This window comes from Pseudopipra pipra, chromosome Z, assembly GCF_036250125.1.
Source record: "Pseudopipra pipra isolate bDixPip1 chromosome Z, bDixPip1.hap1, whole genome shotgun sequence".
NCBI lineage: Eukaryota > Metazoa > Chordata > Aves > Passeriformes > Pipridae > Pseudopipra > Pseudopipra pipra.
Window position 1 is genome coordinate 20501527 of NC_087581.1, and position 27601 is coordinate 20529127.

The 27601-nt window shown below is 37.9% G+C and overlaps 1 protein-coding gene across 4 annotated transcripts in view; it reads right to left on the minus strand.

Annotated features, from left to right (window-relative positions):
• Window positions 1-22488, minus strand: part of TENT2 (terminal nucleotidyltransferase 2) — a 45310-nt gene extending 22822 nt beyond the window's left edge. Inside the window, exons 1-12 of one of the 4 annotated variants that reach the window (XM_064642544.1) lie at window positions 22352-22488; window positions 20559-20750; window positions 19822-19959; window positions 18451-18706; window positions 17181-17295; window positions 16968-17059; window positions 16105-16171; window positions 11234-11303; window positions 7245-7321; window positions 6163-6264; window positions 3961-4089; window positions 1732-1775 (exon numbers count right to left, since the gene is read on the minus strand). In XM_064642544.1, coding sequence (XP_064498614.1) covers window positions 1732-1775; window positions 3961-4089; window positions 6163-6264; window positions 7245-7321; window positions 11234-11303; window positions 16105-16171; window positions 16968-17059; window positions 17181-17295; window positions 18451-18706; window positions 19822-19959; window positions 20559-20713 — 1245 coding nt within the window. In that variant the 5' untranslated portion in view covers window positions 20714-20750; window positions 22352-22488. Of the gene's footprint in view, window positions 1-1731; window positions 1776-3960; window positions 4090-6162; window positions 6265-7244; window positions 7325-11233; window positions 11304-16104; window positions 16172-16967; window positions 17060-17180; window positions 17296-18450; window positions 18707-19821; window positions 19960-20558; window positions 20751-22351 lie in introns of all 4 variants that reach the window. The other 3 variants (XM_064642543.1, XM_064642546.1, XM_064642545.1) reach the window with 3 other exon arrangements.
• Between the last annotated feature and the right edge of the window lie 5113 nt (window positions 22489-27601).

Consider the following 27601-nt stretch of genomic DNA (forward strand, 5'->3'; position numbering starts at 1 on the left):
GGAAACAGTAGACCAAAAATATATTCGCAAATTTGGGTTTATAGTAAACAAGTATAAAATATTCTTTTAATTATGTTAGCAATCCTAGAATTCTCCAAAGGTAATCCAATCATTCTCCAAAGGTAAGATAACTAACAAGAACAAAAAATAAAAAAAAAATCTACATCAGAACAGGGTAAAAAGCCATTTCTTCTAGCTGTGTTCTCAAAACACAGGTACCTGCAAGTGATTTACCATTTTCACATTACACAAGATAAAACCTTGTACAAACGTTTAATTCATTACAAATTCATTATATTTTTAGTAAAAATTTATAGTACAAATTCATTATATTTTTCAGGTTTTGGTATTGTATACTTCTGCTTTAATCATACAAGGCATTAATGTTTGCATAGTACTCTGAAGGCCTTTATGCAGTTCAAACACTGTGTAAATAAATTTATTTCGTAAATGTAAATAATTATAATTTTGCATTATAATTTTGGAGGAGTCAAAATTTACCAATTCTAAACAGTTTTATTTAAATAACATGCTACACAAAACTTACAGTACTACAAATTCAAAACCCTATCAGACAAAGCTAAGTGTACAAGAAATGAAAGACAACTTCAAATGCTTTTCAGCCCTCTCAGTGAAGAAATGAGAAGGTATATAGTACCATAAAAAAAAACAGAGGAAAAGATAAAGACCATAAAAATGTAGCACAGGTATGCCTAAGCAGATTCACAATACAGAAATAAAACTGCAGTGTATTATCACTCAAAGCTTTCTTCTGCATCTTGATTACCCTAATTACCCATAATGGCTGACACCATAGTATTTTCTCCCTGATGTACAGTGTTATTAAATATTCCCATTTCAGCATTATAGGAAATATACGCAAAAGATAGAATGGCTTTCTGATACTACCTCAGCACAACTGTCAGCAACAAATTACAGAAACATACAGGGACAGGGACATCAAACTATGTGAACTATAAATAAAAAAAAAATTAAAAAGTGACACTAGAGGAAAATTAAGGAGGAAGAAACCAAGGAACTTTAGTAAATAAGTTATAGCATAGAACTATTCATCAATAGAGCTGAGAAATATTTAGGAGGGTAGATCTTACTTCTAGATCATCTTCCTTAGATTAAATCTCATTAATAACAGTCCTAATTCTGGAGGGATCAAAGCATATTAATTTACAGAATTCACTGGAAGTGAACGGAGTATGATCTGGATACAACAGATATGGATGTATGATCTGGACACAAAGTCCCAAAAAGGTGTTTTCTTGTTGGACTGAAGCCAAATTTTGTGATGTCACAAAAGTTTGCGTAGTAGATATTTATCACTCACTCTGCACACAGAAATATCAGGCAACTCAACAGATGTGGGAGGGTATGGAATTCTGAAACACCAGAGTTGGATGAAAACGTAACATATTAAAAATAGGAACCAGAAAGTTACAACTGACACAGGGATATTTTCAGGCCAGCATAAAGGGAATTAAGTCAGCGGTTTTCATTAGCACTTGTTTCTACCTGTGTGTGAAATCTTCTCATACATAACAGAATTTTCACTACAGAAATTAACAAAACAGCAAATAACCTCTTTCACACTTATGTTTAGCAGATCAATGACCAGATTAACAGACTTAATCCATTAGAGACAGTTAAGAAATTATATATTTAGATAAGCAAGGTCATACACATATATTATGTAGTAAAACCATAAGAAACACTTACTGGGTAATTTTTCTGGAGGGATGGAAGGATGGGTTCAGGTAGGGCTATAAAAAAGAGAAGCTTAAAGTTACTGTGATTCACATAATTCACAGGAAGTATTATCATATCAAGTACACTGCAGGGTAGAGTTGAAATTTTGTCTTAAAAACATCTATCAAGAACTTCACTTTCATGTCTTTTTTAAAGTAAAAGTTATTCAGCAAACATTTCTACTACTATATTTCCCACTATATAGTACCATAAGAAGTTTATTCAGCTAAGGGAAGCTGTTATCAAGATACTACTATATGTAGAAGGCATGAAAAATTCTACAGCAGCTGGGTACAACTTCATTTCTCAAATTTATATTAATTCACGGCTATAAAAACATCACCTGGATTCCCTAAAGAAAAAATTAGAGAGTCACTCCTTTTTTTTCCCTGTGTCTAATACATATGATTCCATCATAGCATAAGTCTACAGATAATGCAAAAGCACACATTTTTCAGCCGCAAAGTATCATATACTGAACCTCCAAAAGTAACCTAAAGAAAAAACACCCAACACACTTACTAGGCATTGCTACAAAATCCCTACAAAATACATAAATGCAGTCTAATATTGTCAGCTCATCTACTAAATGGCAAACATGTTATAACGATCATGCAGTCGTTAATGATACAAACACAAAATGAATTAAACATTTGCCATGTTTTATGAAAATCATGGATTGGGAGAGCATCTCTTGCACAGCATAAAAAAGAAGGAAAAAACTTATCACTCAGATTAGATGATAAACCAAAATCCAAAACTACTGACATGCCAGTCAAGCTTTAGAGCAGCTACCAAATTACTAGAGCACTCCTCAGACTAAAGCTTTAACATCATCTCTTCAGCATGTTTTTTTAAACAACTGGTCTACATCATTCACTAGGGAGAATAATTACTAAATTCAGTACACAAGACTTGGGACTTAGTTGACCCTTCTAACAGGCTCTCACAGGGGAAGATATGTTACAGAATCCTTTTTCTATAGGGACTAAGAATCAGAACAGCAGAATTCTCAGAATATGCTTCGAGTATCTTCAAAGAGTATAATATACCTACCAGGTCTGCTAAGACAATGATCACAGCTTCTTTAATAATATTTTTATTTTATTTGCGAATGTTTAGAAATACTCAAGAGCTCATAGTTCTGCAATATTTTGGATAATTTCCAGTCCTCTGCCCCACTAAAACAAAAGGCAACAAAATCTAAGCAATACAAGCAATCAAGATATTGTATCTGGGCCTGCATGCTTTACTAAGAGGATGGACTTTTCCCCTAAAGCTACCACTTATCACTAACATTTGCCATATGAGTTCCATTTTCTTACTGTACAAGTTAGTTAGACCTGTTATCTGGAAGAAAGTTCATGTACAAGATACTGATGTATCTATAAAATAAACTGAAGCCACACTAAACTTGTGTATGAAGACATCCACAGGAGTATAAGACTGTGGAAATTAATTAAGTAATACAGGAAAGAAATCTGCCTAGTGAAGACAGGGCCGCTATTTATTGCAAAAGAAAGCCTTCGGTTTGTTCCCTCTCCAGTAACATGAACAAAAACACTATTAGAAGTTCTAGGATACGGCTACTTCCAGGAGAATTACATGCGTGTAGCAGGAAAAAAAACACCTTTAAAATCTTCATGAATAAAACATCAGAACCTAAAGAGATGGTGCTAGTTACATGTACAGACCCACATCTCAGGTGGTTTTTTTCTGCAGAAAAGGCTGGTGAATCACAGGTAAAAGGCTCCTCTTTGGTTTGTAGACTTCTGATCCTCCCCAGACAGCTGACGGATCACAGTTTTGCATGAAAAGGATTATCTGAACCTTTTTTCCCCTTCTCTAGAGAGCTATGCCAGCTGCCACACATGATTATAGCTACTGTCCTCATGCATTTTTGTTAACTAGTGCTTATAGTTACACAGTGTCCTGCAGGTACATTTATTTAAATTTTTTAAACCTTTGTAAAGCTAGTAGCTCTGCTTCCAGAGAAGAGGTCCACTTGTTAAAGACAAATGCAGCACTAAGGAAATAGAGTAAATGCACTGCAAATCTTTCAAAATTACTTACTTTCAAAATTCTTACTTTCAAATCTTTCTTGTGGAAGATGATTACTGTGTTTGATTTTATTAAACAGGAAAACTACACGGATATGAACTTAAAAGAGGCAGTTTCAACATGGAAAAAAATACTTACTCTGTAAATAGTGCAAAACCATCAGCACAAGACTGTAGCTGCTTAAAGTACCACGACTGGCATCATTTATCTCATGAAAATTTGCCCACTTCTTAATAACCAGTACTAATGGACGAACTCGATTCTCAACTGCAAGTAAAATAAGTACATCTCAAAAAAAGTATATTTAACTATACAGCAATTATTCAACATTTGTTCCTACTTAATCAACATATTTTTTGTATTCTAAGGTTGCCTTTCGGAAGCATTTTATAGAATTTACTTAGTTATTCTACAACTACTATCCATCCTATAAAAATCAGAACCAAGTATTTGCATTTGAAAAGAGTCTTTTGAGTAATAAGATCATTATAAATGGGTATGTCAGGAAATTTGCAGGTAAGACAAAACTGGATAGATCAGTCAATACAGCAGTGTCACATTTGACTTCAAAGCTCTCTCCAGTTCCTTATACTAATTTTCCCTGAATTAACTTGCTGCCAGGACAGACCCTAAGTTATTTTTTCATTGAGGGCAGGGAAAAGAATTCTCCTTGTTGGAGGACACAGACCTCATTCTTAAGTTTACCTCAGGATCCATAAGGTAGTAACCTATGCATACAAACATAAATTTTAATTTTGCCTTGTCCTCAATAGCTTTTTATGCAGATGAGATGTTAGATAAAATACCTCTTTAAATCAAGACATATTCATTTCATGAGGAATGACATAAATATAGTCATATTCTAGGTATGATCTTCCAAATTTCTGGGGAATTAATATCTTCTAATTAAGGCAGTATATCTGTTGTAGGGAGGTATCACTCACCACAAAATTCTAGGGACCTAGCAGCATACTTAATTTATTATTTGCAGATACATGGAAGCAGATCATCAACTCAGTCAAGTGCCTTACAACAGCCTTTAATAGTTGTATGTTCTGGAGTATCTTTTATAACCTGACATCGTTATGCAAGGTTTTGTACTCTGCACATCAGGACTGGAGGACAAAAGACATCCAACAACTGCATCAGTTGCTTCAGCACCTATGCCCATCTAAATGCCACTCTTCTTCTCAGAATCAACATCCTAGATCTGGAAGACCTCTTGGAAATAACAAAACTCCTTAGCACCAGTCACCTTATTCCCAACATTGTTCACCCGTGGTTGAAATAAAAAAATGTAACTATTAGCACACTAACTGTGAGATGCTAAGAATTACTTTACAAACACCATATGAACATGCATTAACTGAAATAGGATTTTTCCATGAGAGAAAAATGCAAATAAGCTCCAATTCCAAACATGATTCTTTAGTGTGTGTGTGTCATAGAAGAGATTTCTTTTCAGCTGACCTCATTCTGAGATATGTTTTTCTGTCTGCTAGTGCCTGTAATTAATATATAACAAAGTCAGTGTGCAATATGGCCAGTAAACTTTCTCTGATACTCTGATACAAGGTACCCCCTCAAGAAAATGCTCAGTAATGTCATTTGCTCAAAGTTAAAAAGTCTAGCTTCCACTAATTGAAAAATACCTAGCAACAATTGCTGACAACTGCAGACACGTCTCCTGTGGCAAACCACTGGTAACACGACAGCACAGACTTCAGTTTCTAGGTCTGCCTAATCTACCTACATCTTCTGTGGACATTCTGCTTCACTCATCTCGCATCATCATCATGTTTTCTACAGCACCCATGCACCAACAGAGAAAGGCTAACTTCAAAAAAGACAGAAAAACACCCACAGAAATATTTCAGAGTTTTGGCTTTTTCATTACCTTGATTAACTGTCCCCTTTTTGCCTGAGCATCTACTTCATTATAATGCAACAGAGAGACAAATACACCTTCCACATTAAAGGTAATTTGATCTTTTTTTTCTCCCATGGAGGGTAACACCCTTCAACCACACACTTAAGTGACCAGGATAACACTTCTAACACTATCCACCCTTGCTGATATGACTGCAAAAGAGACAGTTTGATAAAAGTTTCCATTTAGTTTTGTTTGCCTTATATCACCTGAGGGTTTTCTGATCCAAGGAAGACAAGACAGACAAGCTGTATGCTTGATATAGTTTGTCTATTTAGGAAGGTCCAGCACATCAAGGAGATATTTTCAATCATAAGTCTCCCTTAGCTATTAACTCACTCCTTGAGCTCAAGAAAATAACAGTATTTATCCTTCATTAGGAGGCATGAAGTTAATTTTGCTGGCCTTACAAAAGTGGGCACCAAGGTGGGATACTAGGACCCCTTCCACCGCTCTTTTCCCATCTGGACTCATCTGCCTTGCAGTGATTTCCTGAAAGGAATAAGGGAAATCTGTGGCAGAAGGTAGAAACAAATATATCCACGTTAGACTTGGTGAACTGACCCCTCACCCATAGACATGAATGACAATGATTATTTCCTAATTTTTTTAAGCTTGGAAGGAGATCCTTCTCCAGTCATACATCTTCCTGGACATACGAAGAAGTCACAGTTAACCAACTGATCCAGGACAAGTTGTAGACTCTCCTAGTAACATGAATATACTCTGACTAAAATATTAGTAAAAATTAACTAGTAAAGGTAGCTTCTATTGACACATTCGTACCCTAAATAGAAAGGAATTCCTTTATACAAGAACTGAAGAATGTGGTAAAGGAACAAATGCAAATGCCCTAGAAGAAATAGCTTGAGGTACACTCTTTATGTACTTATCTGCCAAATGACATAGTGATGCTGAGTGAGAAAACTTTGGTACAGCACTGAGAGTGCTGTTCATATTACCTTCCTCTCAGAAGTCTGTTTCACAGTCTCTCCCTAATATGCAAACTCCTGAGGAGACACAAGCCAGTTTTGATTTGGAGTTTGTATAAACACTGAAGCAATATTTTGGATTTTCCAAGAAAAGACTCTAACAGCATAAAGACACAACTAGCTATCAGCCACACAGCTTGTCAGTGGCTGTAAGGAAATAAAAGAAATTAGAGATTACACTGCTAGATAGCCATTAGTATAATGACCTCATTATCTCCAGAATACTTGAAGCAGCCCTTATAGTAGACATGTGGACCTTAATATGGAGAATCTTTGTTATCTTCTGAATATTGTAATATTCAATTAAAAACATACCTCATATGTTTTCTCATATATTTAGAATGAGCAACAAGAACTTAGAGCTAACTAATGCAGTGAACTAGGTAATGATATATATAGTAACATAATACATTAAACTGAATTTTAATAGTATACCAATGCCAAAATACAAACTCAAAAAGAAAAATTTATAGAAATAAGAAAATACAACAAAAACTTACTGAATGCATAGGTTCTCAGAAGGAATGTATTTCTTATCCCTACAACATTGTTTACATTCAAGTCGAACTCCACATAGCTACTGGGAAGAAGAAAAAAAAATCAAGCACCATGGTATTCAGTTTCTGAATGTTTATTACCTACTTAGTGACAGATATGGAGAAATGTAATTTTAATATAAAACCCTAGAAACCTTCTTCAGAGCTTTAAATGCTGTCATTTCTACAATTTTGTTTATAGTACCTGAATTGCTTACAGACTGAAATTCCACTGTTATAAAAATATAATTGTTGTTTTACACAAAGAATACATGTAGATCCAAATTTAGACTCTTCCTCCCAACTAGACTTGCACTACATGATATAGTATGAATTAAGAGGTTGAAAGGCGAGAGTCTAATGATGGTCAGAGATAATTAAGACTTTGAAATAAAAACAGGTATGAGGTAACACTGCATGTTCTGCAATAAAATAGTTTTGATAACTTTAATTCTGTTAAGAGAAAATAAGAACAAGGCAAACAAGCACTAACAAGCTTTACTTACAGCACATCCCATCCCCAAGTTTGAATTTCATACTGCATATGCAGCACAGTTACTCACAGTACTCAAGAAACAACATTAAACTCAAGGTCAATAAGCCACAGCAACACTAACTTGCAACATGAAGAGCCTACTGTTGACAAAGGAGTAGCTATCTGCTATGTACAGCTATTTCTATTTTATATATCTAAGTATCAGTCACTATATGTTTGCCCAAATATTCCTTCAGTTTTTCTTACATAAGGGGAATGTGGACCTGAAATTCATTAAACTGGGTAAAACACATTAATTTGATGCCTACAAGCAGTTTTTTACACCTTTAGCTATATGAAACATTATTTGCATCAAAAATACTACATAATTTTAAACATGAATTAACATCAAGCATGACTTTTTACGTGGTTTAAGAATATAGTACACATCAGTACAGGAAATGAACAAACTTGAACTACCACTTGACAGTTGCAAATTTAAGCATAAACACCAGTAAGAACATTAATTGCATGTGCAAATACAATTAAAAAAATATGTCACGTGGCATGTGTAATTCCAGTTAATCCAAACTGACAAGATTACTATTTACCAGACACCAACTGAAGCAAGTTCTATTGCAGTTATTTTGTACTTTACTATGCACATTTAATAGCTGGTGACATTATGGCAACTGAAAAAGTTTTCACTGTTGGGCTCAAGTTCTACTAAAAGCACTAAAGGAGAGAACAAGAGTCAACTGCACATCAAACGTAGCAGAAGAGGAAGTTTTTGTATTCTCTATAGTACAAAAATCTTGTTAACAAACCACAGGCTTGTTGGGAAGCAGAGACAGCATTGGAATTCTTTCCTAGGAAAGACTACCCAAAAAAAGGTAAGATAGTAACTCTTAAAGTGCTAAAAAACCCACAACTTTTAAGATGAAAAAGGAGAACAAACACAAACTGAATGCTTTCTTATTCACCAAATCAAAGTAAGTTGCAAACTTAAACAACGTCATTTTCAGGTATATATGGACCATTGGTAACACATCAGAATGTGCATCTCCAGATACAGAGATACCACCCAGGGAATTTTACCATCTTCTCCCAGCAGCTGGGCATCAAGAAAACTGGTTTTCACAGGAAGCTTGTCATGTTTAGTTTCCAGTTTTGGCAAAAAAAAAAGCTTAGTGCCCTGGGTACAGAATATCCAATGCATTTTTCAAGACCTCTGTGAAAAAATGAACGAGTGTAGGTGTATGTGTATATATGAGCCTACAAAAGTCAGAAGATGATAAGTGATTAGAAAGAGACAGATATTTAAATAAAATGACAACACGTGGGTGGAGAAGACAGGTTATATAAGAAAAAGATAACTGTAAAGACAGAAAATAAACAAAACCAAACACCATACAAAAAAAACCCCAACCCAAAGTCATGTCATTCCCTGCTTCTCCTCTCTTCCACAAAAGCAACACAGGAAACCAGACGGCAAACAGCATTGGTTTTTACTCTGCAAAAATATAATGTGCAGCTTCTAGTATAAGAAGATTATATTTTGCTTTAGAGTTCTTTAAATCATGTCTGTAAGGCATATAATTATCATTACTTACTATTTTTTGAAAGTGACTGTAGTATGGATTATAGATGCCTTCAGTCTTCTCATACAATCACTTTCATACTCAAGGTTTCTTTTTAAAGTTTATTTTCTGATTTTAAAGTGGAAAAAAAATTCCTGCTATAATCCCACAACTTATTCAATATTTGCAAAAACAATTTACCATTTCATGTATTATGAAATGACTAGCATTGCTCTATGTAGCTAAGCCATAGAACCCAGATTTTAACTTGACAAGTATAATACTTTCAGAAAGCATGGGAGAAATAACCTTCTGTACTGTTAGAAGAGAAAGTTACTAGATAAAAAAATATTCAAATTTTTAAAAGGTAGACAACTATACGGAGTAACTATGGGACTAGGCGTAAATGAAGGAAACAGTATAAAGTGAAAATCCCTACAAGTGTTATATAATCTCAGATGAAAGAAAAGTTTAAATGGACGATACAGATTAGTTCAAATTGTAAACATGACCAGATTTAGTTTTACCATGGCAAGGTTTCTGCTCTGATAAAGGCATATTGTGATTAAAAAAAAGGATATGCTTTTAGAGGAGATGCCAGAGAAGTGGGCTCATTTGTTTTCATGAGACAGATACAGGGTTGCAAAATTTTAGATGCATATAGAGAGGGTAAGACAGACAGAAGAAAGTTGTTCCAATTTACAAAAATAGTGAAACTATGTTACTATATGAAGTTGATACACATCAATCCTACAAAGCTAAACCAATAAACATAGGAAGATTTGAACATTACTCAGTTTGTTAACATATTTCAGTGCTTTGCATGACTTTTTCCTCTATCAGATACTTTTATCACACATAATAAAAAATACATCATTCTCTGCCCTACTACATCCCTCTTATTCTCTCATGTCTTTATAATGAATATATAATGAATACTACAACGTATAACACATCCACTTCTCTCTAATTACTTCCCCCTTCTAAACAAAGGCCACAAAATTACTACCTAATAGTGTGAATACAACATGCAATAATATATTCTTAAACATGGAATATCTCCCTAGAAGACAGAATTTACTCTCTAAAATGAACAAGACCTTTTTAATCAAGAAAACATCACAATAAACTAAAGTTCATTTTAGCGTTGTTTGTATAGTGTGTATGGCCAGTCTTCGCGAGCGAAGATTTGGGAAAGGTCATTAACCCTTCGAGCCTGCGCAGTGGATTTTTTAGGTGAGACCCAGTGTGCGCTGAACTGAGCCCACCCTTTAATCCTGAGGTTCATCTGCCGGGGCCGAGCGAGCTTGGACGGTGGCAGTGAGGTCCTCAGGACGTAGGTTTGTTTAGAGTGACCTTCTCTTAGATGGATGGCCTTACAGGGCTGACGAGCTCCATCTGCCCGGGGGGGTTTTTTCCCTGACCGGGAATCGAATCCGGGTCGCAGCGGTGAGAGTGCTGCAACCTAACCACTAGACCACCAGGGGCCCCTTTGTATAGTGTAAATACTGTGAATTAGTCCTTAAGTAGCTTAGTAGTTACGTTTGCACAACAAGCAAAATTAACTTTCACAGCAGTTTTCTTCCCGCCATTGTTTTTCTGTTATAAACCGTCTGTCAACTGGATTCCACTATGTACAAATAACTCATGGAAATATGTGATGTACTGCTTCTAATTCACATCACAGAAACCAAACAGCATTTCAACCATAAGAGGTGTTTCAGGCAATCAAGGAAGTAAGCTGATTGCCACTGCAAGCTAGCTGAACAAAGCTCAACACAACTAAGGCAACACACAAATAAACAGGCATGACAGCAGGATTACTTCTTAGGACAGTACATATATGGAGTACTTTCCCATATCAAAGTCTAAAAAATTGTGTTGAACAGAATACTTGCCTGACTTTATCCCTGAATTTCACTATTGGCACTTTTGCTCTAATCAGCTGAGGTCGCTCAATGTAGCTTGCTGAAAGGGAGAAAAATACGCAGTTAAGTTTCATGTAAGATGCTGATCTTAATAAAATATCCTAAAGTGGAGTCATATTGACTGATTTATCACAAATAGTAACTTGTTAAATTTAGCAAATATATTCTCAGAAGGGTTGTGCTAAACTAAGTAACCTTTAGCAACTGCAGCAAAAATACAGGAGAGTGGGTGAAAAGAAAATAACTCTAAACGTTAGAGAAGGAAGTAGAACATTAGAGATTTTGCTGTGGGAAATATATTCCCAAAAATTTGAACATAATGAATACAGTTCTACAATGCTTTCACGGAACAGTACTTGTAATAGAAATCCTGAATAGTTATAATTAAGGTTCAAAAATAAGGGAGCAAGAACATATCCAACCAGGATGGGCAGACACTTAAGCTCAACACTACAGTGTAGCAACACTACACTCAGCATGCAATCAGCTGCATTCTTTTTAATTGTGCCTAATTTGCTTACAGTTGGAATTATGTATTTTAATGATCAAAAAATTAATACAACTGTCTTTATTATTAATTTACTACTATTCACTCATAGACTTAAAACTTGCTCTGAAAACTGCTCATTTGAACAATAAACTACATACCAAGAATGTTGTACTGTAGAACGGGACAACACTTTCTATCAAAGATGGCATAAGCTGTATCTGCCCTTTTCTTTAATAGTGATAGAACATTCACAATCACAGGATGGCACTTCAGATGATTATCCACACAGTATCAACATGTAGGCTCAATGCCAGACCATCCAAACCCACACATATTAAACTCTGCCAGACTCACACAGTGTTACCAAATGTACCCTTCGCACTCAGCTCCCCAAAACTGTTCTATCACATTGTTGTGATTTCCCTATACTTCATGATACCTCAGCCTATGTTTAGCAGTTGCCCACAATCCTGAATGAAAAATGTTCCCAAGTAATGGAGAAGAAAGAAAAGTAGAGCCTGTAGGTTACATGCTACGAATTTGGGCAAAAAGAACCATTTTAGTAATTTCTTCTGTTGCAAAGTCTAGGACCACTTGAATTTGTCCATATCTAACATCATACATTTTCCCATTGGTTCTACAAATTAACGTCAAATTAGTATAAATAAGTATGACACAGCTAGAAGTAATACGGATTAAAAATAACCTTGAATAAAATCTGATATTTTTCCCTCCCCAAAAAAGGTGAAAAGGAATTCTGTCAGTTTGGATAGCCACCTGGATTAAACCACATCATCTCCACCGCTTTTGGATGACAAATTCAGATTTAGTGAAATGCTGCTGTGCAATACTCAAGTAAAACAAACTTAACTTTTTTTCTTGAGACTTTCCAAAACTGTTTTATGGATACACATGTTCAGATACATTTGACCTGAGGCAATCCTTTCTCTGGATTTTAATGCATTGTACAAGCCTAAGTAACACACAGACTGGCATTCAGAGTCTGTATCTTACAGATACCTCATGTATCTTACAGATACAGACTCTGATAATCTTACTAACTTATTAATGTTAAAGGAAGAATCCTTAAGAACTTCAATTCACATTCACTGAATGTAAAATTTAGTACAATTTACACACGTGTTCCCTCTTTCTAGCTTCGCCTTCAGACACATTCAAGCATCTTTCCTGCTGCATCCCAGAACATTCTTAAAGTAAAGTTCTAAAGTATAGAGAGCTCTCTGCCTTCTTTCATTACCAATCTTAAGACAAAGATTCCCAACGCACTTGCACATGGGAGACAAGGGTGCATATTTATCTGCATGCCATAGCAATTCAACTTTCCTCACTACAACCCTTCCCAAGTGCTCTTCAGAGGTTAACCAAACTCATTCTTAGTGGCAATCCACTTCCAAACACACTCCTCTCAAATGCCTCACAACACTTGATGGATGTTTATTAGTTGGCTAAGAAGAAAAGATAATCCCAAAACATAATCCCAATTTGTTTCAAGGAGGAAGTTAGAAGGAGCAAATAGGAAGTTAAAAGGCAGTAACTTCCTGCTGGTATCCTCTTTCTTGCCTCAGAACAATGACACTGTTAGCAGAGTCTGTACTGTTATACATAAAAGGGAAGAAACAGTTGCAAATACAGAATGTGAAATTCTGAAACACATACAGGTTGAATAAGTGCCTTAGCAAACTGACTATGTGACCTTGAAAGCTACGACCAGAGAGGCTACACCAAAATACATGTAAAGAAATCTACATGGCTGCTCCACAGTTTCAGGCATGTCTGTGAAAAAGTCATGAACACCACTTCAGCTTAGCAAAGAAGAATATAATGGCTTCAAAGAAGGCTAAGCACTGCTTCATAAATAATTTATTCACGCACAGTTTCAGATTAAACAGCTTAATTCTCTCTTTCCTTTTACAGAATAGAAGACTGGGAATTGGATAAAACATTAATCCCAAACACAGTATATGCCAGAAAGATCTTTCACATCCCGGACGTGTAGCCTGGACTCATTCATTGGGTTATACTATTGAAGGAGAAACTGGGCAACACAGAAGTCTGATCGCATTTTTGATGAATCTAGGAAGGCACAAGCAAGCACAGGATGAATTAACTGGTGATTTTTTGGAATTCACTCTCTCAACTGCATAGTCCATTTGAGTTCAAATTCCCCTGCTCATCCCAGCTATTGCACATTTCCTACTAGACAACCATTAGGCAGATTCCACTCTGATACTCCAGCCTCAACACTATTGCCCCTCTTTGTAAATCTAAGAGAAAAAGAGCTCTTTGTTATTTACGCAGATAGTAAACACCAGTCAACCCAATACTGCCAAGTGTTTTTCAAATGAATCCTGCACAGATGAACCCGAAGAGAGTACTCAGTCTGACATTTACTCTCAGTGGTCTGGATTATAATCTCTTCAATTATCACTCCAAATTGATGTGTCACATTTCTAAAGACATTGGCTTGAGTGTACATTTCTGGGAATGTTAGCCAATATTGTAAAAAAACGTATATGCATGTATCTGAACAAATAAATCAGGAAGTTACATGCACTCAGCTAGTCTTTGAAATGGACGATATATCTGCTATCCCCACGTCTCTGCCTTAGGAGAAACACAATACATAACAAGTCCCACAAAAACAGTGAATAAATACCAAAATCTTTTTCCTACTTTTCTCTGAGATTAGATTATTCAAAAACAGAACACATTTTCATTTCACTTGGTATTCTAGATGCAAAATGACAACACAGAAAAGCCTCTGCTCTAAGAGACTCTAAGATAGGCTAAAATTCCTTGCTCACACTTGTTACTTTTTGCAAGCCTGAAACTGAAATAAGATGGAGTTTAAACAAATTTTGAATCCACTCCCTAAACCTCCTAGAAGGAAATACTAATCTAACAACCACATTTAACTGTATATAAAGGATGAGAGATAGCACTTAAAGTTCTGAAGTTGATTTACCTAACACAAATGGCGAAAGAGACTGATCTAATCAGCACTTGGAATGCTTCTTCATTTGGCAATCATGGAATTAAGGTGAAATAAGCAGAGAATCACATCTCCTGTTGCCTTTATTTTGGAATATACAGGAACATCACACAACAAAGAGGAGGATGCCATGAGAGCCACAGATAGAAAAAACTGAAATGATCTGGAAAAAGGTTAAAAAAGCTCTCGAACTTTACCTATATCACAAATCTCCTCCTTATTTCTTTTTGTCCTTTAAGTCTTTCACAAAACCAGAGCAAGTACTTAATTTTAAGTAACATCTTATCTTTCTTTCTCTTGTTGTTTCTCTTACATCTTGGCACATACTTTATTAGCTTTGATGTTTGGCCCAAACTATGTTTATTTCCATTCTCTTGTGTGAAGCACGGGAGAGTCTCGCATTCCAGGGAAACCCAGATTAAGTTTTGGACTCCTTATGCAAATGTCAATATACAACAGTAATAAGCATTAAATATCAAATGTCTATTCTGCAAAGCATCTATCAAATAACTCTTCAAAGTGAGCTGTTAAAATCTGTGTGCTCGCCCGCCAATGAGGAAATTTTGAAGATTACACTTAAATTCATGGTTTGTTCCTTTTAGCACTGCAGGATCTTTCAGAGCATCAATACAAGGAGTAGCATCAAAGAATGTACCACAAGTCTGAGAAACAGGGTGATAAAGTCATTGATATCAGTAAATGTCTGGCTCTTTTACAATTCAAAGGATGATACAAAAGCCTCTTTGAAGTAGGAAGCTTTCACATTTAAATTAAGAACTGCCCGTGTGAATTCTTCATCTGTAGGGAATCTAAACAACAGCTTACAAAAAGTATGAATTGATCTGTTTTATCTGTATCTGCTGGTACTATCCACATTTAGTGATTGCTTCATTAGGCACCTAAGGTAATTTTTTCACACCTATCAAGCCTTCCCTGCCCCCTAAAAAATCAATTCTACACAGTGACATCTTATTTTACAAATCCTTAAAGAGTATTTTTCCCAGGAAAGCAGTGCAATCTAAAAGAGTAGTAAGGGTTCAGTAACAGAGGTTTCCCAAAGAGAAATCTACCCCCTTCTCATTGTGTTCCACAATTAAAAAGCCATTTGAGATATTACCTGTTACTGAAGTTGACTAGTTTTCAAGAAAACCATTATGTTTTCCTAATTACCATCACCAGTACCAAACAACATTACTAAATACTTATAGCTTTGCTGGAAACAGTACTATGATTAGAAGCTAGACAATATGCAATTACATACAGTAGTTGCAATTGTGCATCAATACTTCTTCCAGAATTGCCAATAATCTTACCACCTCACTGTAGCCAGGAACTTACAAAGTTTAGTACTGAAGAGTTTTTGAACTGAGCTGAGTATACGTCTCGCTTCAGTCTTCTGATTCACCTGAAATATGATATTAAAAGTAAAGAAAAAAGTTGATATCTCTTATCTAAGTGTTCCAAGTAAGCATGCTTTGCTTTTAAAATGAAATTAATTCTGTGAATAAGACATGAACATGTACATCAACACATTCTACAGCCAAGATATAGATTTATCATGGCAAATGCCAGATAGAACAATCTATATTTAATATTCAAAATAATTTAAAAATCACAGAATTAGGTGATAACCTAGCCCCATTTACACAAAAATGTACTCTCCTTCTGTTTAAATGATGCTTCAATTCTTTCAAGATTATGGTTTATTTAGATTTCTTTTTTCTTATATCTTTTCTCTCAAGCAAAATTCCACTCATAACATTTTCTGTCACTAAAACTATTTAAGATATTTTGCCTATCAAATTCCTTCTTATACTTGATCATTAAACTAGGTAGCTATGAATCTAAATAATGATATAAAAAATTTGACTTACTAAAAGTTGTTTCTGCATCTAGAAAAAATTAGAGTTCTCTAAACAATTTTCTTCCTTGTTCTACACACTTACTTCTGCTTGGTTGTATTTTTTTTTTACTCACAAACTGAAGGCAAAGCTTATTTTTTAAAGTTTTATTAGGTTTATAGGGTTGAATTTATATCTGCAACATTACTGGGCCCATAGTTCATAGCTATTATGAATGCAAAAATATGTTATTAAATCAAAAGGATTTAACCATCTGTTTATCATTTTGGAATCCAGCCTTTTAACAGCACACACATAAAACCAGACCTTGTTTTAACTACATAGTTTTAAATTACTTACTGGTTCTTCTTTAACCACCAGGCACAAATCACCATCACTACTACGAGTGCCAAATCCATTCAGAGAGGATCCAACCAAATAAAGTCTGCTCTCTGTAATAAAAGAATAACAGCAAATAAACGTGATGTGACATATAACAGTTTGAGAGGAAGGAAAAACTGCGAACCTGAAGAACATTCAAGCTGGTATTAAGTAACTAAATTCAAAACATACGTGGAAAAATTAGCTGAATTTCTCTCTGGAGTTCTGTTCTGCAGAGCTCTTTGCTGTTCAAATCAGAGGCCTGTTGTCGACATGCTTGAAACAACTCCAAAACCTGTTGACTTAACTGGACACACACATCCAAAAAGTAAAGATACAGAGAAGCGAACATTCTTTCCTGTCAGATATGTAATTACATAAAACAAACACAGAAGTTATTTTTTTTAAATGCAAAAACCAGCATCACTTCACATGACCTCCTCCATTGTCTAGAGTTTTACTGCACTTAAATTTCATATTGATTAACACCCTCAAAGAAACTTCTGCTAGTTTTCAAATTTAAATTTGTTCAATTTTTTATAAAATGCCTATCCACAGGAAAGGCATTTTAGGAAATTTTTGCATCATCAGTATCAGCAGCCTCTCAGGAAATAGGTAGTAAAAGACTAGAGATATCTTCTGCTGACTTTAATGTCAACAGTTTGCCTACCAGTAGGTGAAAAAATTATTAAAAAAACCACTTTAAAGTAGCTTTATTTTTTATCCCATACAAACTATTAAAGAAGTAGTCAGATCTTTGCTGGAAGGAGGTATTAATTATTTTTCTTTCACAATACTGCTATATGCTGTATTCAGCAGGCACATTCATACTAAAAAAAAAAAAGCTTCTCTCATGTGGATGCAAATAAAGTATCAAGACTGATTAGCCACATGTTTTTATTGTATTTATTTAAAACAAGAAACAGTTCAAAGCTACACTGTCTATCTAAAGAAGGCATTCTCTTCTATATTACAGAAAAGCTACAACCATAACTTTTACATCCTCTTGAAAAGAGGTAGAAGACATCTTTACAGGCCCAAAACTGTATTTATTCAGAATGCACTTCTCTCATATTACCATGGAGTTTGGTTTTTTTTAAAATCTGGATTCTTTTCCCCCCCCATATCATGTGAGAAATGGACCATTCCTCCCAATTTTTACTTCCTGGAGCAGATATGTAGGTTTCCTGACATTAGTATGGAAACCAAACAACACAAGCAAATAACACGCTGACCTTCCCCACCCCCGAAAAAAATGTTCCAAACCCAAGCACACACATGGGGTTATACAGAACTCTAGCAGCAGCTACATTTATTGATATTCCTTCTAATGACAGCTCAGCGATAAGAGACCCTTTTACACTGTCAAAAACCTTGCATAAATTTTTGTGGTCTCCCACAGCACCTCTGGATTCTGCCTACTCAGAAGGCAGAAGTAAGCACAAGCACAGAAAGTTACTACCGCATCTTTGGCCAGAGGGAGCCTGGCTTCTGTAGGGTCTGGAAACAAAGTATCTCGCAACGGAGGGACACATCTAGCTAAAGCTGGTGAGCCACGAGCGAGGAACGATGGAGACTGAATTGAAATTGGTCCTGGGAAGGAGTGTTGACGTTCTTCTGGTAAAGGCACGGCTTGGTTAACTACAGTTGTGTCAGAATTCTGTGAATCAATCCGCTGCCGTTTGACATTATGTGAAACACTTTGTTCACTTTGCCTCCTAGAGAGAGGCGGGGGGGGGGGGAGAGAGAGAGAAAGAAAGAGAGAGAGAGAGAGAGAGAGAGAGAGAGAGAGAGAGAGAGAGAGAGAGAGAGAGAGAGAGTGAGCGTAATTCCTATAGTTCCCAGCTTAACCCTATGATTAAAAGACAGTTTCTACAAAGTTCAGATACGAACATTCAACGATGTACCTACTTCACTAAAAGCAAGTATTCTACAGAACAGGTGTGCCCATCCTAGATATTATGTGAAACAAACCTGGAATGGGAAAAGAGACCACACAACTGCCGAAGTGCAGCTACCCTGGAAGTGAATTGATGCAGCTTAAAGGCAAGTATCAGCGCTAACCAACTTAAACCCAAATGGCACGTTTGGTTAAGTTGACTGCAAATCTCCCAACATGGCACAGCCTTCTATAAAACAGACTGCTCAAGAGGAAAAGATGCATGCAGCATGAAATGAGAAACTTCCTTAGTTCATGGGATAATTATAGTTCCTTACTCAGCTATAACTTAATAACATATTGTACTTATTTTTTCATCTGTTAGATCTGAAAGAGAAAGAGCATACAGGAAATAGTTCTGAAGACAGGTTACATAAACTTTCTTCCCTCTCAGCTGATTCACAGAATTATTACAAACTCATATCAACTACTATACCTGAATCCGTATGTATGTTTGAATTTAACACTTTGTATTTGAAAAATAAAGCATCACATAAATAAGAAAATCAGGAAAAACATGTAATGTGTCATGAAAAACAAGACATAAAATCTTGAGGGTGCACTCTTTAACAGGAAAAGAACATTTGTTGACACACATCTGCTTATAGTCAATTACATACAGACTACAATTTATTGTAGCATTAAAAAAAATCACCTAAATCACAGGTCTGCAAGCCTACAGCTGCTGGAAGAGAAAACCTAGGTACAGGAAGTCACTTATGAGTACTAAGATTCTCAAAAACGTGAATGCTTCACATTACCTGTTTCATTAAAAAAAGTATTCAGTATTGCAATTTTTAACATAACTCAAGTTGCATAAGTAATTGATACTAGATGAGCTTCACCATGGGTACATTACAACCAGTGTTAGTCATATACATACAAAGAACTTACTTTCTTCCTTGAAACGATGTGAGGGCACCTGACGTAGACACTGGATTGACATTTCCATAAGTCATTGGTTGCAGTGTAGCAGTTGAAGTAACAGCTGGAGTAGCTGCAAGGTTCCCACTCAAAAGAGCTCTAGAAAGACTACAGTCCATAACTATTATTATTAAGATAAGACGATTTTTACGGATTGGTAGTTCTTGTTAAACGAGTACTAAACTCTACAAGTTCTGTCATTTTTTCTCTTAGAAGTAATAAGTCTTTCTTTTCTAATCAAAAGGAAAACATATTTTAGTATATGATATGTACTTCATTAAAAACCAGAAAATTATCATTCTTGACAGCACATGTGTAAGAAGGGGTTAGCAAACAAAATAACTTAAGGCACTGTTAAACTCAAAAGTCAAAAGAACACTATAGCATCTACAAATATAGACCCAAGATTAGATGTTTCTTCCCCTTCACATTTTCTCCCTGTTCTTCCCAACAAACAAATATAATTGAAGCCCTTTAAAACTGAACTGTGGATTAACAGTCAGTGCAACGGCATTTCATGCACTATGCACAATGCAGGCGAGTGTTAAGACTTGCAGGTCACCAACAGAAGTTATACAGCTCTGTTTTACAGGTGACAACTCCATATTTTTGAAGTTCAATGCAGTTTCATGTTAAAAATAGTGAAAACCATCTGCCATAAACAGAAATACTTCTTTCAAACCCAATCGTCACCTTACTGTACTTACAATGCAGTGCGAAAATTCAACGGAGGAACAACAGTTTGCTGGTGAGAAAGAAGAGCAGGAGGTATATTTACAGGAAGTACATTGAAGAAATTACTCTGTTGCTGATGCTTTGAAGGGAAGGGTGGACGACCCAAGTTGGAAGAATTTGGGAACATGCTCCTTTCTACTTGAAGTGAACATGTATCCTTTTACCTTCATGAAAAAAAAAAAAAGAAATAATGGTATTGAAATTAGGCAAAAAGAAATACTAGTTGCCTTTTAAAGTCTTGGTTTAAAAATTCAAGTAATCTAGATTATACTTCCAAGAATTGCTACAGAGAATTGTCATTGCAGGCTAGCTTTTATTGCCTTTCAGGACAAGAAACTAAATAAACATACTGTACACTCTAAAGTTTCACAATTCCTACTTACTTTATTCATGTTTAAAAATGGATTTTTATTTGCTCCTCTCTGTTTTAAATTTAATTTTTGAAAAATTACATGTCACAAGGTATAAGAATGTTCATCTCAAGGAAAAGCAATGCATTACAGTGGAATATGTTTCATATTCAAACATTCCACAGTAAGGTCCACAGTATATGGGAAGAAATACTTTGACTACACCATAAGAACATGAAGATGCAGCAGATCACAATCTATAAGTTAATATTATTTTCATGACACAACACATAAAAAAGCAGCCAAATTATGACAGGAATTGCAAATAATCTCCTCATGCTTTAAGAATATCATATATATAGTAATATTTTACTGAATGGCCTCTGTGATAAAAAAATATAGGTTTACTACCTTTTAAACTTAGAATTGATTCTGGTAAAACTGGCCATGTTTAACCTCCTGGGACAGCTTTGACTGTCACTGCAGGCAGCATTAGCACACAGCGTAGGAAAATGAGTAACAAGGAGTTTATGTGCTCAGGTTTGACTTTGTTCCTTACTTCATGTGATGACAACCCACACTAGTGAAAACCCAGTAATACATACATGGACATCACTGCAATAGCTCCATGAATAAAAAGTATCAGGATTAATGCTCTCACAGTTCTTCCTCTTTCTTTTTTGTTCCTCTCTTTGGAGAGGTGGATGAGGGGAAGTATTATGTACTAATGTAAGTTATTATTTGCATGTTCACTTTCAATTCTGCTAAATGAACGAACTGAACTGCATGTCAACAAAGTCACTTGACATTTATATTTAATATGAATAATTATTTATGTGCTGTCTAAACTCTTTCATTTCTCGTAGACAGAACAACTGTTAACACACCTCATTCCTCTCTGAGCAGACCAGGCACTCTTCACACCACACACAGGATACGAAAGCCGTTTATGGAAACAATTAGCTAGTAATAGGACCATTCATGAGAATCCAAGAGGTGCAGAAGAAACACCATTTAGCCTTTGAAGCAGTAAATACCAGGAAGAGAAAGAGCGGAGGAGTTACCTTTCCCACACCAAAACAACGCAGCAACACCGCTGCCTCACAGCAGCGACAGCGACAATTACCGTGCCTTCCGGCAGAGATTACATCGGCAGGAACTACCAGGCTCTCCAGAAAGAGTTTCATAAGTTACAGTCCCGGTACCATTGTCCCGGCGGGCACCGTTTCCAAACCAGCGCGTTCTTCTCGCAGAGCCAAGTGCCCCGTGCAGGGAGCCCGGCCCACGGATCCCCGACAGCCCCTAGTGACACCGCCAGGACAGGTGTCCGGTGCCACTGCCACGCCTGCGGCCCAAGTCCGACCCCCGGCACCGCTCCCTGTCACATCCACACGGGATCCACACGGGATACTCACGCCAAGCCTGGGTGGAGGCACGCGGGGCGGGCCCGCGGGCAGCACCGAGCAGGGCTGGCAGTGGAGACCAGCTCTGGCAGCTGAGCGTCGCTCCGTCCGCCGGATGCAGGGAGCCACAGGAAGCGTCCGGGATGCGGCGGAAGGACTCGGGATGCGGCAGGAAAGGCCCGGAATGCGGCAGGAAGGTCTCGGAATGCGGCAGGAAGGGAAGGGCCCCTTCCGCCGGCTCTCGCGCCACTTCCGCACCGCTACGGGCAGACGCCCCTTAGGGGCCTGGTTGGGCGGAGAGCGCGGCGCATGTGCGGGGTGGGCGGGGTGGGACAGCGACAGCGACAGGGAGGGGCAGGAGGCGTGGTAACAGTGCCAGCCGGGCACAGCGGGGGCTGTGAGAGCAATGTCCGTGCAGCTGATTTGCTTTCTACAGGTGCTGGCCGACTGTAATTGAGCTGCCGTTCAGGAGCGCGTCAAAAGTAGAGTATTTGGCTAAATCAGTTAGGATTGTAGGTGTGCTAGGATAAACCCGAGGTCACGAACGGGCTGAAATGCCTGCACCCTGAGGAGTGAAAAGTTCGGAAGACAGAAGCAGAATCTCAGAATCATCAAGGCTGGAATAGAGTTCATCCAGCCACCGACCAGCGCTGTCTCTGTAACCACTAAACCATCATCCAGCACCAGAACCAGTCACTCCTTGAGCATCTCCATGGATGGTGTCTGCACGACCTCCCTGGGCAACCTGTTCCGATGCCTGACCACCCTAACAGTGAAAAAAAATTTTCTAATACCTGCTCTGAATCCCCTCTGTCTCAGCTCAAGGCCATTTCCTCTTGTCTTCTCACTGCAGGCAGAGACCTGTCCCCACCTCACTACAACTTCCTTTCAGGTGGTTGTAGAGAGTGATGAGGTCCCCCCCAAGCATCCTCTTCTTGAAACTAAACAAAGTGAGCTCCCTCAGCCATTCCACATAAGATACGTTTTCCAGACCTTTGACAAGCCTTATTGCCCTTCTCTGGATATGCTCCAGCACCACAATGTCCTTTTTATCATGATTCCTTCTTCAGGACAATTACTGGAAGTGGGCTCTTGCCATAAGCAGGTACTGAAACAGTGAGCTGCTGCACACCTATGCACACACTGTTGAAGCTCCCCCCTTTGAGAGGGAAGGAGTAAGTTGAGGTCTTGCTCAGTTTTGAGTTTCTTGCTTGAAGGCTTGCTCAGCTGACAGCAGGCAACCGCTGGGGTTGTCACACTTTGAGACCGGCTACTCACATACAGACCTAGTGGATAACAAAGAGACAAAACACAGGGGCCCAATGAAATGGGTCTACAAATGAACTGGGAAGGGAAGGCTTGAGCTGCGAAAGGACTTAATCACCTTGGCTGTGGCATGGGAACTTTGTGTAAGGGTCAGCCCATGGCTATGGTTAGCATTACATTTATGAGAGACAAATTTATACATGGAACGAAGCTGCAAGACAAAGTTCAGCCACAAAGACATTTCTCTTGAGAATTTTTTATTCAATCATTTTGACTATTTACTAGCCAAAGCACATGGCAAGGGTTAAGGCTAAGTTTAGGGTTCAGAGAGAGACAAAATCTATAGGTCTAGGTGACATGGCGCTGTGGAGAAGCTTCTAAGGGAGAGTTTGGACTGCAGAAAGTGTTCTGGGCAATTTTAGAGTTAGAAGAGAGACAGTTCCTGGGAGTCTAGTTCTGGTGGGTCTGCAGAGGGTCTGCCTAGGGGTGGTTCTGCAGAAGAATTACTCTCAAAACTTGAATCAGGGCCATGTTTGGGTTTGCCCAGGGTTAAGGCCTTGGGCACTTTTAGGGCAAGGAAGGGACAGTTCCTAAGGGTTTAGCTGAAGTGGGGCTGCTGAGAGAAGGTCTGGGCTGTAGAAGGAATTCTCAGGGAGCCTTTTTATCTGAGCCACATTTCAGTCTGTCTGGTGTTAAAGGTCTTCTAGCACTAAGGTTCAAAGAGAGACAAGGCCTAGAGATCTAGGTGAAGCGAGGCTGCAGGCAGGCTGTTAAGGAAAGGTGTGGGCTGCCAAATCAATTCTCTCCTGGAACTTTTTCATCTGTGCTACAATTTGAGTTTTCTCTGTTTAAGCTCTACCTTAAAGGCTACCTGGCCAGGGTTACGATTAGAAGAGAGACAAAGCTGAAGGGTTCTGTTGTGGGGGGGCTGCAAAAGGCTTCTAAGGGCAGATTTGGGCATCACATAGAACTCCCCTTAGAGCTTTTCCATCTTGGGTGTGGTTTGGGGGTCTTTGGCTAAACTCAGCCCACAGTTAACATAGGGGTAATGGATATGGTTCATAAATGATACAACGCCCTGGTGTCATTTGGGGTTGGAGGTGATAAGGATTTGAATTGGGACACATTAGGATGAAAGAAGAGTTGTCCTTTGGGGAGTTCAGTCCCAAGATATCTTAAACAGAGAACAAGTAGAAAAATAGATCTTTTGTTTCCTGAGAATCCTACCAGTGCCCAGTTAAGCAGAACTTGGATTTTGATCTGTGTGCTGGTTTTGTCTGGGGTAGAGTTAATTTTCTTCACGGTGGCTTGTATGGGGCTGTGTTTTGGATTTATGCTGAAAGCAGTGTTGATAATATAGAGCTGTTTTTGTTATTGCTGAGCAACACTTACAGCAGAGTCAAGGCCTTTTCTGCTTTCCGTACTGCCATGCTGGTGAGGAGGCTGGGGGTGCATGGGAGGTTGGGAGGAGACACAGCTGGGACAGGTTGCCCAAAATGACCAAAGGGATATTCCATACCATTTGACACCACGCTCAGTACATAAAGTTGGGAGAAGAAGGAAGAAGCCAGGGATGCTGTTTGTCTTCCTGAATAACGGTTACTCACGATGGAGCCCTGCTCTCCTGGAGATGGCTGAATACCTGCCTGCCCATGGGAAGCAGCAAATTAATTCCTTGTTTTTGCTTTGCTTGCATGCACAGCTTTTGCTTTCTCTATTAAACTGTTGTATCTCAACCCATATGTTTTCTAGGTTTTACCCTTCTGATTCTTTCCCAGATCCTGCTGGTGGGGAAGTGAGCAAGTGGTTGTGTGGTGCTTGGTTGCCAGCTGGGGTTAAACCACAACAATCTGGAACTCAGCTCTCTTTCTATACTATTTGTTTGGAACCAAAGGAATAATTTCTGCTCAAGGCAGAAACTTCATGTCTTAACAGTTAGAAGTCAGTGATACAACTCCTTATAGCTGGAGTTCTCCATGCAGCCCATTCAAACAGTGTTCTCCAGACCATTTGACCTCTCTTCTCACCATAATCTATCCATTAACCAATAACATGTCACTCTTCTAGGATTTTCACTTTTGCCATGGGGCCTACAATAAATATAACCTAACACAGTCAATATACCTCGTAGCAGGCAGTGTTTATAGCAGTGTATTAAGCATCAACATTTTTTTATACAGCAAAATGGAAAAAAAAAGAAAAAAAAAAGAAAAAAGAAGATTTAGGAATGCCTTTACCCAATTAAAGTAACTTGTGTTGCTATGTTTTTTCCTGGTCTCCTTCTGCCCTGCTCCTTGGCAAAAGGCACCCTTGTATTTTGTGTTTATATCAATCTATATTACCAAATAACTTTTTTTTTCTGGTTCAGGCTGTTCACTCTTAAGGATTTTTTTTCTGTGTCTTACCTGCATTGACTTGTCAACATAGCTACACATTTCAGTGAGGCACCTGACATAACCTGACATTTTACAAATTGCCAACAGTCTTATGAGACAAATCTCTGTGCTTTGATGTGCTGAGAGCTGTTCTATTTTTCAGTATCTGCTGTCTTACTTCCTGACCCTGACTGTGATCTCAGACAGTTTACAGATCCTCTTCTGTCAGAAAAGACATACAAAGCCTTACTTCTGGATTTAGTCAGGAATCAGGCTGCTGGACAAGAGACACTCAGCTGAACAACTTTACAACAAGGAATTTGAGAATTTGCACCAGTGATTCCAACAGATTCCCCCAAACAGAATAGCATTAGGACTGGTGTAAAACTCCTGCCCCGGGAGATGCTGACTCATGGAATTGGCTAAGAGCTTTACTTTAATATATAGATACAGGGTTCTTTAATATCTTGAGATAGCAACTGGCTTGTTTCCAAGGAATTGCTTTATTCATTTAGGGGAGTAAATAAGGGGATTTGTCCAAAGTTCCAAAGGACACCACACAAGCTAGACAAAATGTTCCACTACAATACTGATTCAACACATACTATTAATCCACAACACTTAAATCAAGATCTAATCCCTCCAGCTGCAAACCACGCTAAGTATCAAGAAAGGAGCAGAGAAAGAGAAACAAAGGGATCAAGAAGAGAGAAGGAGAAAGAGGGAGAGATAGATTTTAGAGCTACCACTGAAGCCTTGTAGAAGACCAGCTCTCACAAGTCCAAGTGGCAGTGCCACGATACGAGGCAAACACATGCCCTTGGTTTTATTTGCTCTGGTCTCTATGGCCAACCCTTCCAGCCACTCTGGGATTCCAGGTCAGGGTGAAAAACAGTGTTCTCACTGTCCCTGCCAATCTGAGGCTGGGTTAGGGGCTCCAGCAGATGTGGTGTGTTATAGTTTTCCTGGGCTGTTTGTGACTGACAGCAACTCTGGGGCTGTTCCATGTGGGCTGCAGGGGCTGCCAGGAGGGATACGACACCACCTTGCCTCCATGAGGTTCAACCCATCCCTTCCCCCTCCACACACACACACACACACATGCGCACACATGCACACACACACACACACACATTCTCCCCACAAATGGGTTCTGACCCATTAATAACTTATCTGGTGTTGTCTAACAACTGATCCTGTGTGTCTGCCTTAAAAGAGGCTTGTTTTAGAATAAAAATGGTATATTTATGGTAAAAGAGGAGTTTGTAAGACTAATTTATTGGAAAAACAAAAAATAACCTGAATGATCAATGAAGGAAATTTATGATCTATAATAGAAGCAGAGTCTGAATTCAGCCTCCATAAATTATATTTTGCTCTGAGAGATAGGAAAGAGAGTGTTTTCCAGAAGTAATTGACAAAGAGGTCTCTGATAAACCATTTGCAATCTCTCTCATAGAATGGAAACAATTATGCAACATTAAAGTCCCTGTTTGGTGCTTTTTGCAATTTTCTGAAACTTTTGGAGCTGAAGTGCTCCAGCTGTAGTCACTATCTGAAGGGAAACAGTGCTGGAGAGTTTGGTCAAAGCAGCTCAATGTTCAGTAGTTCAAGGAGCAAA